General features: G+C 38.8%; 2 protein-coding genes across 3 annotated transcripts in view; both read right to left on the reverse strand.

Annotated features, from left to right (window-relative positions):
* Nucleotides 1–16,029, reverse strand: part of znf385d (zinc finger protein 385D) — a 68,010-nt gene that overhangs the window by 19,668 nt on the left and 32,313 nt on the right. For both annotated transcript variants that reach the window (XM_035608773.2, XM_035608774.2), the window contains 2 exons: nt 15,065–15,172; nt 3,105–3,273 (listed from right to left, as the gene is read on the reverse strand). In XM_035608773.2, coding sequence (XP_035464666.1) covers nt 3,105–3,273; nt 15,065–15,172 — 277 coding nt within the window. The remainder of the gene's footprint in view (nt 1–3,104; nt 3,274–15,064; nt 15,173–16,029) is intronic.
* LOC124849741 (tetraspanin-8-like) lies at nt 7,559–14,740 on the reverse strand. Its single transcript, XM_047329571.1, has one exon. It carries the CDS (start codon nt 8,452–8,454, stop codon nt 7,759–7,761), a length of 696 nt encoding a protein of 231 aa, XP_047185527.1. The 5' UTR covers nt 8,455–14,740; the 3' UTR covers nt 7,559–7,758.

Raw genomic sequence — 16,029 nt, forward strand, 5'->3', positions numbered from 1 at the left:
TTTTCATTGGGCCAATTTCATGACATAATAACCGGCAGCTTGAGGAATATCACAGTGGAGGAGACAGGGCTCTTCAGCAGCAGCTTCAGTTGCCAAAGACGTTATCCTCTGCAGAGCCAGTATGCAACACAGCAGATTAAATCGTTTAAAATAATCTGCATCTGGTTCCTGTCAGGTGCTGGAAGTTGCAGTTAGTTTTTGTTTACTCTTTCAACATGTTTTCAAGCAGCAGCTCCACCGAGGATGAGAATCCTTTTTCGGCAGACACCTGGCCGAGATAAGCGGATTTGATCAGCCACCTGGCTGCAACACAATTGAGTATTGAGTTACACAGAGGCAGCATACAAAACTTCACTCCGGCAAAAATGTAATTCAAAATCGGATAACACAAAGACATATATTTAATATGAAAGGAATGAGGCTTGGAGCGCATGGTTATATAAGTTGCAACGTTTTTGGAAAACTGCCATCAAAGTGAAGAATTCAGTTTGTTGCTCAAACCAACCACCGCACAGCATCTCATCCAACTATGTCTAAAGCACTGGAAGGTGTAGTGAAGAGCCCGGCATCGTAGCCCACACCTGACTTCATCACGCTACCTCACTGATCTCTTTTCAAGAACTCAGTGTCTTTTGCGTGTCTTTGTGATCTCACAAATGGGAATAATGTTGCACATTCATACAGTCTCTCCTCAAAGGCGCTCACGGTGTTGCCCTCAGAATTAGACTTCTCCCTCAAGGTCTCTTTTGCTTATAGTACACCCGGCCATTTACCGGAGCTGTGTGCCTGTTCATTTTTAACAATGGTATTAATACATTTTATTCATACATTATTTGTTCCTACACATTTTCCATTTCAAAATTCCATGGATTTTCCAGACTCAAATTTCCTTCTTCTCTGTAGATTTTTCAGATCATATTTGACATCCGAGTACAAATAGCTATTGATGTTTATTAAGTAAATATTATTATATGAGTGAATATTATAAGTTATTTTATATAATATCTACTATTACCATATAAGTAAATATTATTATGCAAATAAATCATTTTAAAATCCAACTGTTAACATTTTACATTCTGACCGTGTGTGCTATTATGTTGTACTTCAAAGTTAGTTGTGATGTGCATGTGCGGATTGATATTGAAATATTGATATTTCCAATTTCCAATGTTCTAGGACTGAATATAAAAGATTGATATTAAAACAGACATTTTGGGTAAATGTGTATTTTATTACCAACAGGGGGCCATCACCAGAATAATCTAAATAATGCCAGGTTGACTTCCACCTGTCATAGTCATGTGAACTATGACTCTTTAGATGCTGTAGTGGCAATGGCAGGTACAGAGTGTGTACAGTAGATATGGCGACGTTTATCAATGACCATGGGATAATGATTCCCTAGACTAGAGAGATTGAGACGGATCATTAGTATTTTAAAATTTTGGATTCACGTGTGTTTAGACTTCAGTCTGGAGACACAAATATTTTTGCATACTCTTTTTTTTTTTCCATACTTATCCAGACCTGGAAATTACTAAAATCTAATAAATCTAAAACCTACATACAGCACTTTTAAAGACAGTCAAAGGCCCTTTACAGTAGCAGCTTTCAGACATTCACGGAACTCCGGACATTGTCCTGAGCTCCGCGAGAACGCAAATGTCCGCCGATTGTTGCTTTGCACATTATCCGGAGATTCTCCTGCCAGCTCCCCCCGAGTATAATCTCAGGAGAATGTCCAGGTGAGCCCATGTGAGAATACAGCTGGATAATCTCCAGAGAATTCACAGCAAGCAAGTGGTCATGTTGATGCCTCCTAAACAAAACCGCTTTCTGCAGCAGCGTTATCCGAAGCCTCACGCTGCTCTACACAGATGCCACAGAAAGCTCCAGATATTATCCTGCTCTTGTGAACACGGCTGACTAAGAAAATCTCCTGCTGTCCGGAGAATGTCTGCAACACGCAATTCTGTGGACATTGTCCAGAGTTCATGTCTGAAAAAAAGCTATTGCTAAAAGATTTCTAGTCATCCTCTCATGTAAATGCATGAGTGACAGAGCCGGTTGTTCTTTAACAGCAGCTTTAAAATGAGTTTGGGCTGCCTTTATAAAGCTGGGGAGGGTGGTAGAGTTCCTGAGGCTGGGGGCCATGATGGACTCCCAGGTGGTAGAGTTTTGGACATACTGTTTAATGAGAACATGATCGTTATGGCATATCAACTTTTATTCTCATCAACCCTTTCGTTCTACTGCTGTACCCCCTGCGTCATTTTCCTGTATTACTTGAGTGGTGCAATTTAATTGAGTGAGGAGAGCCACTCTCTTACTGCTGTGCTGTTGTCTGTCTAAACGTTGCCCTGGATTATCTGACAAGCACTTTGTTTAAAGCATATTGATCCCCTAACTGAGCACCCACGTGTGCATTGCATTAACGCTTGATGGTGAGCATACCTGATCATAACGCCAACCAACAATAGCTGTTCCCCGCTCAGGACACACAATATAGCCAGGCTTCGTGCCAACATACCATGCTAGCTGTCCACCCGATGCTAAGGGGAAGTACACTGGAAATAAACTCCACAACCAGATGAGCACGTACCAGGTTTACCAGATGCCCCTGCCTCCTCTCTCCAGACTCATTCTGACGTTTAATGTCAGGAGCTGTATTTGCACTAACCTGATTTGATTAGCCGGTGGCTGCGCTCCTGGTTGAAAAGTTGAGCTTTTCTCCACTCGTAACACACACACAAGCAAAGCAAAGCAAAGCAACAGAAACGTAATGTCGCTCCATTCAAAGAGTGTGATCTGCGTTTCCATTGAAGCCTCCAACACGTATATGTGAGTGCTGCATAACTCATCCCTCGTGTGTCTGACTGTCCTGTGTGTGCTGAACAAATCTCCCGTCTTTAAAAATTCAATATATGAACACTGAGTCAGCAGCCCGCCATTGGCAGACCAGCCAACAGTGAGACCATCCAACCCCTGAAGTGATTGCATGTTGTGCAGCAAATGCAACAAGCCAAAATGGTGGATTCATTCTTCACTTGAAGGCAGCAGCTACATGAAGGGGAATGTGCTGCAAGCAGGAAAACACCAACCTTTCCTGTCGGTGCCATTGGAGACCTGCGAGATGTTGATACCCTTGGTGATCTCCTGATTGGTGGTTTCCTTGGTGACCACTGAGCCTTTGAGCTTGGTCTTTGGAGCATCCAGGGCTTTTAGTTTCTTGGCATGTTTGGTCCCCTTGTAGTGGGCCAAGGCCTGGCTCTGTGAGGAGAACAAATAACAGGATCAATTTGACACTGGAAAAGCAACTAATCACAGGGCCAGGATGAAATTAAATATGAAGGGAACACAGTCACAGTCAATGAGGCAGACTAATTAGCAGGGGCCAGTTGACGTCTTGCAGTGCAGCAAAAAAAAATTCTATCCCAGTTTTTAGGGGAAAAAATCCTATTATAAAGTGATTTATATACCAAGGTAACATTGTATTTAGAATTAATTGAAATTCATTGTTTTTGGATTCATTAAAAAAAAACCTGATCTTGAAGCAGGTTTCCTTTTATTTTTATAAAAGGCTCTACAATTTTAATGAATGTAATCCAAAATGATTTATTGTACTACAGCAATGAGTTTCTTTAGAAGGCCTTGATGTTGATTCATTCTGTTTCCTTTGGTCTTGCACCTGAATAGCTGTACAGATTTCAAATGTTAGAAGAATGGAAATAACAATACATGGATCTGTGTGATTGAGAAATTTGTGAAACGAGTGATGTTTGCTTTACATAGTGGGCGTCTGATTTAAAGTCTGAACACGTAGTACCACCAAGATTCACCTTCACAACAGATTCATCCAGGCACACGGAAGTGGGACATATGCAAGACTTTGAGCTGCCCTTGTTTACCTCTGCACACTTCCCAGCATCCATTGCCTGTGGCAAGAACGAGGGTATCAGGGGGGATGCAATTGCCTCTTGGAATACATAAATGTGCCAAGCACACATCCCCAGAAGACATTTGCAAGCATTTGGGACAAAGACACCGTTTCAGGTAGTATCTCTGCATTACAATCTAAGCAAAACATTGTTTGTGTGTACTTGAGTAGAGGCCAGATTTTATAAATTGTAATAATGTAAGCACATAACAAAGCTTTCATAGCATCTTGTTAATCAGTTCAATGAATCTAATTTACTGGGTACAATAATGTACAGGAGTATTGGAAAAGTTAATAGAATGAGACAAGTGAAGAGATCTCATTACAAGAGAGGCAGGAAGTTCATCCCTGAGAGTTGGTTACATGAATGAGGGAGAAGTCCGAGAAGAAAAAGTGTGGAAAAGGGATTAAATAGGACAATGCGACATTGCTCGACAATATTTAGAAATTCTATCACATAATTAAGCGCCTAGCTTGAAAGGGAACAAGGCATGTTGTGATTTATGTTGTTTTTATCTATTTTCTGTAAGATGGGCTTATATTGAACTGTGATAAGTGTTTGATTTAACTTTTCAAATAGCCATACTAATGTCAGGGGCTACATCGTGGTTTATGCTAGGTCTCTATTTTTGATATGCTTTCACAAGACTTATATATTGTTTGTTATTGGACATGCACATTTATATTTCTATGTGTGGTTAAAGTGTCATTCAAAATGTGTGTGTATGTTCGTAAGAGCTTATTAATGACATTATCTGTCCTGTAGCTCTCACGGTGTTTTCTGAATGAAGGATATGAAGGAGAGGAAAGTGAATATGTTCAAATTAAGGCTCATGGTTGAACATAAATAAATGCTTCTGGAAACACCAGTACGTTTCACTATTGTCTGCTGGGGTTCGCTACAGTCGGACAAGGCTGTTAATGTAAGCTTTGCTTAGGCGTTGAATTGAAAAAAATAGAATATGTGTTGTCAGATTGATATCTCGCTTCAGTGCTTACATATTTTCTGAACCAAATGCTGAAACTATTTTATATTATTTATCTATTATATTTTACACATGGAAATGTTTCTGTGGCACTCCTTCCCCACATAAACTTCACTTTGTAAATTTTTCTGCCCAGTTTATGTTTTAGTTTCATGTTGGAATATATCCCAAGTCCTGTCATTTTTAACTTATGCAGTTCATTTAATGGAAAGAGCAGAATCCGTTTTATACACAAACTGGGATACTGCATGTTAATCTTCTTTCTGAAGCTTCACTAATCAATTCCCTACATTAATGATGGAATACTACTACTGCTACTACTACTAATAATAATAATATTAATAATAGTTAAAAGTCTATTTGTACACAGTGCTTCACCGACCTTAAAAACAGAAAATATACGCAATGCAATTACAATGGATAAAATCTTCGCAAGATAGTGAATAAGCAATATAACAAACAAACGTCTAGTTAAAAAACATTTTGTTAAAATGTGTTTCTTAAAAACTGAGGTAGCTGTTTGATCGACAAACGCCTGTTGTTGTGAAGCCATCATAGTCAAAGCCCCTTTATCTCAAGTGTTGCCCAAATTATTATTGTGAGACGTTACTTGCCGTGACAAATCCATTGAAACTCTATAGTTCCCCTCGAGTGGAAAAACAAAGTGAATCAACGTGTCTTTGTACAATGGTCAGGAAGCTTGGTGTCGTATAATCACGGGACTAGCTAGCCAGCTGAGCTAGTGCCAGTCAGTCCCAATGGCTCATGGAGATTATTCTCCTTAATACATCTCCTTTTTTATCCACCATTGTACATCATTTTGTTCAACAAAAGATTTCCTGAGGACTGAAAACAAAGCTCTCAAAGCTAATAACCTTGCTAGTGGGCAATGAACTCAACAAAACAAAGTAAATTCAAGTTTCAGACAGCACTGTATAGATGGAAATAAACACTGTTTACACAAGGAAATAAAATCAGTTCAGTAAACAGTTATGTGCTGTGAATGAAGTTGTAGAGAAGATTTTATTAAATCAGATAGGATGTGAAAAAGTTTTTTTCAGAAAAAAACTCTAAAAATCCCAAATTATTAGCATAATGTAAACCTTTTGTTTGAAGTTTCAACCAAGGACAGACAGCTATTTCCAGAAATCTAGAAACCCAACATGGATAATCCTGTTTGAATTACAATTTCACACTGGCTATTGTTGAGCTAAGGGGAAGAAGGAGGAGGACATTTCAGTATCACAACAAGAGTGGGGATTGGATATGGTCAGGCTAACTGAGAACAGACCAAAAACTCAACAGAGGAAAGTTTGAAAGTGTTACAGTTCATGCTCTAAAAAATAATTACTTAAATATTCAAATAAAAAGTATCTACAAATGCCAACAATGGTATAATGGGAGGAAAAACCAACTATATTTTTTTGTGGAATAGTTCAGTCCATTTTTCTCATCTGTGAATATAATCAGTTAATTTGTGGAGTCCCTTTTATTTGTGCTATTGAGTTTATGTCCCAGTAAGTCTTTAGGGCCCATTTTTGCAGCGTATATACTTAAATATGAATGAAAGTCACCAGTTAAACTGATTCCACAGGGTTATTCACCTTAAAATGAGTTGCAGGTCGTAGTTGTTACAACAACGTCACTCCTACAAATATGCAAAAACCCACGCCCTCACAGTCTTGTGGATAAGCTACGAACCCAGCACCACATTCTCGCTAATAGCAAAGAGTCTTGTCTTTGTTTTAACTCATAACCCCCGGTGTGGCAGCCTCTGTGTCTTTGTTTATCCCATAACACCCCCAGTGGCAGTCTCAATGTCTCGGGGGGGAGGGGGGCAAGATCAGGTATCATGGGAAGGAGCCACATCTCAGTATACTTTGTCAAATGTGGTCTTGTGTCTCAACAAATTAAATAAACATTATTTTTCAAACCCGTTCCTCTCGCAACAGTATGCATGGCCTAGTCATTGCTGGTTGAATACATCCATGTATTTTTTTTCAATGAAGTTTCTTCAAAAATACATGATTCATGGACAGATTTTTGCTGTTGGAGTTCAAGCATGGATTCCTGGTCTAAGAATAAAAGTTTGATGCAAACTACAAAGTCCTGTGATACATTATTATGTTCTTTCAAAATCAATTTTTTTAATCTGTAGTATTCTGAGGAGTCATGAGAAGATTCATTGGGGAAACAATGTATAGCTACTCGAATTAGTTTTTCTTATTGGATTTATTTTCTAATCGTTGCCCTTTTTCATAAAATATTGTTTTACCTCTTTGGGTCACTTTATTGATAAAACCATTATGGACCCATAATAGAGGCTTATACCCAGGATGTATTTTTGGTGGAACTGCAAATTAGATTAAATGAAACACTTTTTGGTAATGAAATTCACCAAAATTGTTAGGAGTCACTGATTTAACCTCTAGCCATGTAGTATTTGTTATAGGACCATCAAATATATTTATGTACTTTCTTAGTTAAATGTTTTGGAGTAAAAAGTACAATATTTCCATTGGAATTGTGGATTAGAGGTAAATGTCATATAACAGGAAAATACTTGAGCAAGCACATCAGAATTGATGTGCTGTATCTTCCAATGATGAACAAAATCAAATGTCAAGTAAAGTACGGCAGACAGTTTTATTATCAAAGATGTGTAATATGCAGTTCAGAGTTAAAATCTACAAAATATATGAACAGAAGGACAAAAGAGTAGAAACAAAAATTACAATGGGGGTGAGATGAGAAAACAAATCAAATGAAGTCGAACATAATTGTCTCTCTTTCCACCAGCTCCTGTGAACCTCAGACCTTGTTAGAAATATTTTAAATGATGCTACCCTTTTTGACACAAATCTGACAAAACATGACTGATGAGAAAATCATGGCCAAAATCATCAAGATGGCAAATGCAAACGCAGTCCCCATGAGTGACTCTGATACTCTGTCCAACCACGTCATCAGGTACCTCATGCACGGCGTTGAGTATATCACACGTCCGTCAAAAACCGTGCAGTTTGTGGAGATGTCTGCGCAGTTACAGGAGTTGGGCACCACCGTTGAGTTTCCCCAGTCAAGGGGTCCATCAAAGAGTCCACAGCAGGAGCCGTTTCTTTCCAGCTGCTGAAACGACTCCTGAACGTCCTTCGGTTGCTTGCTCAGTGGAAGCAGCTCCTTCAGGTGCTCCTTCACCACCTCCTGGGCAGTCGCTGTTCTTGATATGGCTCCCAATACACCCACAGCCAACATCATGAGAAACACTGAAAGCAGGCCCATGACGAAAAGCACCAGCAGGCACCGGTCCTCTCTGATCGCTCCACAGCAGCCCAGGAAGCCCAAAATCATAGTCATGGCGCCAACAAATACCAGGAGGTTAATTGCTGGGAGAACTTCATCGGTGATCTGGTAGTCTGCTTTGTTGCTCCTGGTGTGTATGGATAAACCAAGAATAATCAGTCCACCCAGGAAAAATAAAAAGTTGTAGGTAAAAAGCAGGTATTTGATGATCTTGTTGACTACCATTGTTCAACCCCGGGGTCAAGCTGGAGCTACTGGCCACTAGACCACTGGGTGCTTAAATTAAAGGAGACTGGGTGGCTGGGAACTATTGATCCACCCACTTATCAGGGGTTACATTCAGTAGCACAATGAAAACTGACCTTAGGGGGCGAGAGGAGTTGCTCGGTCAGTTTTTAATGTTATCCAGTGATACCAACTCCGCATGCTGTCTTTAGGAGGGAAAATATTCCTCACACATGAAGAACAATAAGGCAACACAGTCCATACAGATTACTCCTTGTCTGACTTGAACTTTGGTTATACTTATTTTAGGTCCCACAGAATAACAAAATATTTCTTTAGTTATGTCCCACTGGGGTCATTTAACGTAATGAGAGGGAGTTTTTATTCATTTATTTATTTTTAATTATACGACACAAAAAATAATGCAAAAAGATCAATGTTATTACTACATTGACATATCCCTGTGTTAACCTCCCAAAGTTAAAACAGTACATGGAAAACAATTTGGTTCTTTTTCCTGTTTTTATTTAAAAAACAGTGGCATTTAAATCATTTGGTAGTTATGTACAGGACTGACAAAAAATAAACTCAGTGAAAGCATAAAATCATATTTTAACTCAATAAAATGTTTTCATGGCAGTTTTCTGTCATGGAAATGTTTGTCAAGAGGACAACATTTTCCAATAGCTGAACGACTCAAATGGTTCCAATTGATTCATTACATAAAATAGTATGGAAGTGATAACCATGTATCATATATGGGTAATGATTGGACAAATATTTGTACCTTTTGTTAGCCAAAAAAGTCAAGAAATGTCACCTACATTTCACTACAACCTACATTGTCACATACGTTTTTATCTCAACTAACAGAAATATTAATAGACTGAAATAAAAAAACAGTGCATCACAAAAGTCAACAACTAAGGATGCAAAAGAAATAGGTAATTAAATTACCTATTTCGATATTAACCTCTTCATATATTCCTTGAGCTGTTTTAGCAGCGTTACATTGCTGCTCTAATCACGTTGGATTCATGATCTTCTGATTATTCTCCTCTTATTTTACTTAATTTATTAGAAGTCTGACTTATGTGATGTCGGTGCTGCCACCTTGGCCAGGACAAGAGGAGACAAATATCCTTTCCAAGATGAATTTAGGATATTTTTGCACCAGTGCTCATGTACTAGGTGAATTATGCAATAAACTCAAGCAGTATATTGTTTGTGTTAGCAAGTGAAAGTTCCTGAACGATCATCAGTAATTTCTATCTCAGAGAAGGGACATTTTTGGCAAAGTTAAAGTTTAACCTTGGTTCCTCATGGTGGTTGTTCATGTTCTCTAGTTCCTAAAAATGGTTTCTGGCTAGAAAATACATTTAAATGAGATGCAAGATTAAAATATCTTCATGTACATTATCTTGTAAGAAAAACCACGAAGAAGGAACAGGTTAAATTTACAAAAGACTATGAGTGAAATAAATAAATAAAGGAAGCACTTTAAATCCATTGGATGTGGACAGGTAATAAAGTTGTGCCCTGTTTAGAGGGAGCAGATTAAACCAATGTCCATTGACTCACTCAACAGATTACAGACTAAAGTCCAGTTTATGATCTCAACTCGTGAGCATGCAGAAACATTGTTAAATCTTTTTTTCTAATAAAGGAAAACGTTTCTCTTGCAGATCTCAGGATACTGAGTCTATTTACAAACCGACGTTCTGCTCTCCCACAGAACAGAATGGATTAGTATTTAACAGAAAGCTACAGGCAAGTCTTGCTTCCTGCTCTGCGTCATCGCTCAGTCCAACCTGCAGTTTTACATTATAATAAACCATCACTGGAGGAAATATCTGCCGTAGCTGCGGCTTGTATAAAACAAAAAATAAAAAAGAATTATACACCCTCAGAGTATTTCAAACGACCCATCCAGCACAGCACTACCTGCTGATTGACAGGTAAATGCAGGCTCTATCTCTCTAAGGAAGCATTCGAATCAACAGCTGATCAACAGTTAACACATACAAAGATGGATTTCTCCGTGTAAATCACAATAACCCCATGATGAGTTATCACCATAAATTTCCTTGTTAGAAATTGATTGATTACTCTTGTAATGAAAGAGTGATGGCACTGCTATTCAGGGACGCCACAGATTCAACAACACAGAGCCGTAGCATTGTATTTTCTTTTTAGTTTTTTTTTTACATTGCCTCCGAACGTTATGGAAATGAGGTACGAGGGAAAACAAAACCCATCTGCTAGTCCACCGGCTCCATTTAGCACGCTATTATTAATGCAATACATTTCATTAGCTTGAATGGGGGTGAACTGTGTGCCAGTTTGTAATCTTCATCTCCTTGTGTGTTATCTGTTTTGACGACACAATTTATATCAACCAAATATTGTGTAGTGACGACAAAGATAAAGAGAAGAGATACCACCATGAACAAGTCACCATGAGCTTGGGTTTAGAGATGTGCAAAGAGGCTCCAAGAGTGCATACCCTAATTACAATGAAAAGAGGCTCTCACATCTTCAGCACAACTCAAGGCAGAGCACCCAGACAGATCGGTCCTCAAACTGTCCCTTTGACTATGTTAAGTGGGTTTTAATCTTGCAAAAAAAACAATGGAGAATTGAGCACATCTCAACGACCGAATTTGGCAGTGACCGTTGATGTCTGTGGCCCATTCAAATTCAGGTCCCTGAGGCAGAGTACTCCATCACCACCCGCTGTGACGTGATCATATCCCCTCAAATCAAACGTCTCTGTCTCTTCCGTGATGAGGCGCGAAGAGGGCAATCTCTTCCACCAGGTGTTCCCTAGAGTCTGACAAGTCTCCCAGCAATGAGGAAACTGGCCGAAGAGAAACTCACCACTCATCAAATATCATATCACTCACAGTAACCATAGTTTCAGTTTTAGTAGTAGAGCAGTTGGTCTATTGTTACTGGCTCCCAGTATCAATGCATGTTATTTAAATATACATTAGGAACAACTGGCCAACCAAGTTTGCTTGCTCCTGATTCAACACTCTTGTGGATAACTATGACCTGGATAAATGAGAATCTCCACAGATCTTTCAATATACAGAAGTTTTTGTGGATATTCAAAAACATGATGCATGACACATTTGGTAATAAGACCACTTTCGTGGGGCTTGAGAAGCTTGTCACTTTGTGCTTCTATAATACCAACATGGGCATCTTTACTTTAGCTTCTTTGATACCAGGAATTGAAATAAATTACCTTTACATATTAAATGAGAAGAAGTTCAAACTATGGAGGAGGAAGAATATGATACTTGATGAAATCTATATGTTTCACTTTGAAGTTGATGGCTTTGTCAGGTGTTATCCCTGCCAAGGAGGTTATGTTTTCACCCCTGTGTGTGTGTTTGTTGGTTGGTTGTTTGTTTGTTCTTCAGCAGGATTTCACCAAAACAACAAAACAGATTTCCACAAAACCTGGTGGAAGGAAGTGACAAGAACAAGAACTCATTACAACTAGCAGATTTTAATGTGGTTTCATTGGGGAACTATTGGGCCTCGGCGGAGGTGTGTACTGTACGGATTTTTTAACTGTATCTCCAGCCAAGTTTGGGGTTAGTAAGCGGGTAGGGGATGCTTGAAACTCATGTTTATCACTTTTAAAAGTTGAATTGTACATTGCTGACAGTACAGCTGAAGTGCCCTTTCCCACCAAACCACCGATTAAAAATTCCTGGTGTCAGAACAAAATATGACATTTTTAGAGTTATCTATCCAAAGAGATTAAGAAGGAATGATGATTAAAGATCCTACAAGTTCTGTCAAGTTCAAGTCAGGTGAAGCTCCTGAAGGCAAAAGTCAGACAAAAGATCTGCACACCACACGGATACCCCCGACAGATTAAATTTAACAGTGCAGCATTTCAGTCTGACAGAGAACTGTGTCGGGCCCTGACAAAATTATTCATATTGACACATAAACAACTGTTATGTTGCCATCATCCTGAATGTCTTTTTTTAAAGAGTGGGCGCATGACAGACCAAACAATGAAACCGCAGTTTGTAGATTGTTCGAAGAAAAAACCCAAAAATAACCAGAGAAAGACAAACACTCAACACATTTGGATGACAAACTGTATTTCTCCTCTTATGACCCTGTCACACTTTTCAATCCACACATCACCATTGTGGAACAGTAAATTACAGAGAACAACATGATGCAGTCCAGCAAAAATTACATTTCAAACACAAATCTTCTTGAGATATAGTGTAAAACCACAATAGACTAAAGGATAATTTGGTGCCTGATTTAATCAGAAGTAGAATAAACTGCCATTTATTAAACAAATATATTAATAAAAGTAATATATTGAGTTTTTTGTATAACATTGTTGTTCAGAGAAGGTGTAATGGATGTGTCTGTCTCTCTCGTCTGGAACAACATCTTATCCCATGATGCATCTGACTTTACGAAGCTATTATTAGCTAATGTTATTTCCCCCACACCTGTTAATCCATTAGACAAATCACAGTGACACAGTAATGTCAAAATTACAGCTAACCATGTTATTTCTATCAATCTTTTGTCTGATTCTCAGAACTGAATATAAGGTCAGTATTTCAGATCGTGCCTGGAGTTACATCCTCCTGTGCATCGCCCATGTTCTGTCCCCCCCCCAGCAACAGTAGGAATTAAATTATATGCTCCACAGCCTGTTGCTAATGGAGGAAGGATTTTAATGTCTCTTCTCAAACATATCTATATTCCTCTTACATCTCAATTTGCTGTATGTTCATTTGCATACACTTTCCTTTATCAGGTGGAGTTTTATTATAATAATATATGTTAACAAAATATAGCTATAGCATGACCTAAGAGTTGGAATCAGTGTTCGGTAAGCTCATTCATGACTTCAACCGTTTGAATTTATTCTTTAGCAACATGTTTGCGGCTGCCTACAATTTTAAAACCTTGATTAATCTGATTGAATATTAATTTACAAGTCAGGCTACCAGATTAGTATTGAAAGTTCTTCACACTCTTCATAAAACTTCTACATTGTCTGTCCAATTCACTGCCCTGTAGCGCAGAAGCTGCACATACACATTATAACTATCATTACATTAATGAACAGTTTTGTTTTCAATCAATTTGTTTTGTTGACTAATGAACAGACTCTTGCATTTGTAATATTAATTTTCCCTAGCAGAAAAACAAAACAAACAAATAAACAAAAACAAAAAAAATAGAGCACTAGAAGCTGTTTTGCCTATTTGATACATTTTTATGTACTCACATGAATGTTGCACTTTTTGGGTAATATCTTCATTGTTGAATATTAATTGCTTTGGACAAAAGCAACAGCTACATGAATGTAATGTTATGTAATGTAACATAGCTCGCACACATTGACAAACTAGTCTACAGCTTCACAGAACCAACATAAAGCACAGGGCTCTCTGCGTTGTTTGGTTATCATGTTTATCATGATCACAATCCATGTGTCCCAAATCAGTGCTACTCATTATCTCTAAACAGGTTTTAGTATGGAGTGTGTTTATACTGGAAAAGTGACGAGAAAAAAAAACAAGCATCCGCAGAGCAGACAAGACAGACTAAAAAAAGGACTGGTTTTGGTTGTGCTGCTAATGTGCACTTTTCACCTTTGATGCAATGCACAAAGGAGATGGATGAAATGCTCCACGCAGGGAAAACAGTATAAATTATAGGTGGTGGTGAAACAAAATCTTGAAAAACAAATTAATAACAAAGTAATTAATCTGAACAAAGACTTGCTGTTTAATTTTTTAAACAGTATACTTCAACAATTAATGTGTAGTATTTACTGTACAGAATTATTACATATTAAATATTTGTGGTAGCACACAAAATATTTGCACTAGCATTAGCACTGACCAAAAGAATGCATAAAAATGACATTAATCTTGGTCAAAATCAAAATTTTGGACAAACTTAAATGACAGCACTACAGAAAAAGTCAAGGGATCACCAAGTCAGCAGGTTTAATCCTCTGTGGGGCATGAATATCTATACAAAATATCATGGCTAGCCAACGGTTTTTGAGATATTTCAGCTGCTTTCAGACATGCACTGAAGTCCGGATATCTTTCCTGAACTTCTCTGCAGGGGCTTTATGTGAAAATGTAAATGTCCGCATATGAAGGTCTGGACTTCATATGCGGACATTTTCCTGCCACCTCCCTACTAAAATTTCGGGAGGATGTCCCACGTGAAATTACAACAAGATCTTAGTTGAAATCACAGCTGGGGGGGGGGGGGGGGGGGGGGGTGTGTCGATGCTAAACAACAACTCTGCTTCCTGCAGCTCTACTCAGACGCCACAGATTTACCTGCTCGTGTGAACGCGTCGGGCTTTGACAATCTTACATGTTAGTCGCATGTGAACGGCAAACTCCGGAGAATGTGCGGATGCAATTCTGCAGACATTTTTGCACAGTTCATGTCTGAATTTTTTTTCACTACTCTAACAAAAAAAAAATCCTTTTGAGGTTGTAATGTTGTTGGGGTGTACAGGAGGACTTGTGACTTCTGAACTTTGAACTCTTGACTCATCCTCAGATGAAAACTTGCTCACCTGTGAGTTGAACCTCAGCTGGCAAACGCTGCAAGAGACATGCTTCCTCTTGGCGGTGGGAGGGAGGCCGAGGGTGTGATGGAGGACGGCTTTCTGCACCGGGTCCATCTGGAGGAGGGAGAGAGGCCAATTAAAACAGCGCTCACACTGACCCATAAATCAGCTTCACTCCTCCCTCACTCGCTGGGCTGTAAAGACGAAACAGGTTGCCTGCTACTTTAAAAAAATAAAATAAAGCCAAACATCCATCTTTTGCTGGTGATTATAGGTCAGACATTAACACAGACTACCAAGAATTAATTCCCCATGTGCTTACTGGTGGTGTACAGCAGCCTTTTAACACAGCAATATTACTGTAATGGTTGTAGGCAAAATCCCACCAGTGGTATTGTGTCTTTTCATTACAAAGTCCCCAGAAGAAAGTAAAACTAAATTGATTTAGCCTAACATTGTCTGTGTCCACAACCTGATGTAGCTTCTGCCGACAAGTCTTCTGTTTTAACATTTTGACAGCTTTATATACGTATATAGGGCTACCGTAATATCCAATATTGACAATAACCATCATGTTTACGTTTGTTCGTTAATCTATTTTTTAAGTTGTAGTTTTGAGCATAATTAATTTGCCAAAAGTCATTTTCAGTCAGACACTCACTAGCAACTAGCAATGTTGAAGATGAAATTGAGCAATCATTTAGTTAAAACCTGATATTGTGACAACCCTAATATAAATGCAAGGTTGTGCATGTGCATATCCTCTTTGTCATATGCACCTTTAGGACGAACTAGGAGTGTTCGTGCTGAGGAATTCCGCTGCACGCAGCCTGTATGCTTGCTGCGATCAGCCCTCTGAGCGGTGACACAGCTTTGAGGAATGAGCAAACACATCTGCCTCCCTGGGAAAAGACTCAATAGACACCACTTGGCTGTGGAAGTTGGAAAGGTGGAAAGCACCATGTGGAGGA

This window comes from Scophthalmus maximus, chromosome 20 (assembly GCF_022379125.1).
Source record: "Scophthalmus maximus strain ysfricsl-2021 chromosome 20, ASM2237912v1, whole genome shotgun sequence".
Taxonomy (NCBI): Eukaryota; Metazoa; Chordata; class Actinopteri; order Pleuronectiformes; family Scophthalmidae; genus Scophthalmus; species Scophthalmus maximus.

Excerpts from the sequence above, each read along its gene's own strand:
- LOC124849741 (XM_047329571.1), bottom strand. The coding sequence starts at position 8,454 with ATGGTAGTCAACAAGATCATCAAATACCTGCTTTTTACCTACAACTTT.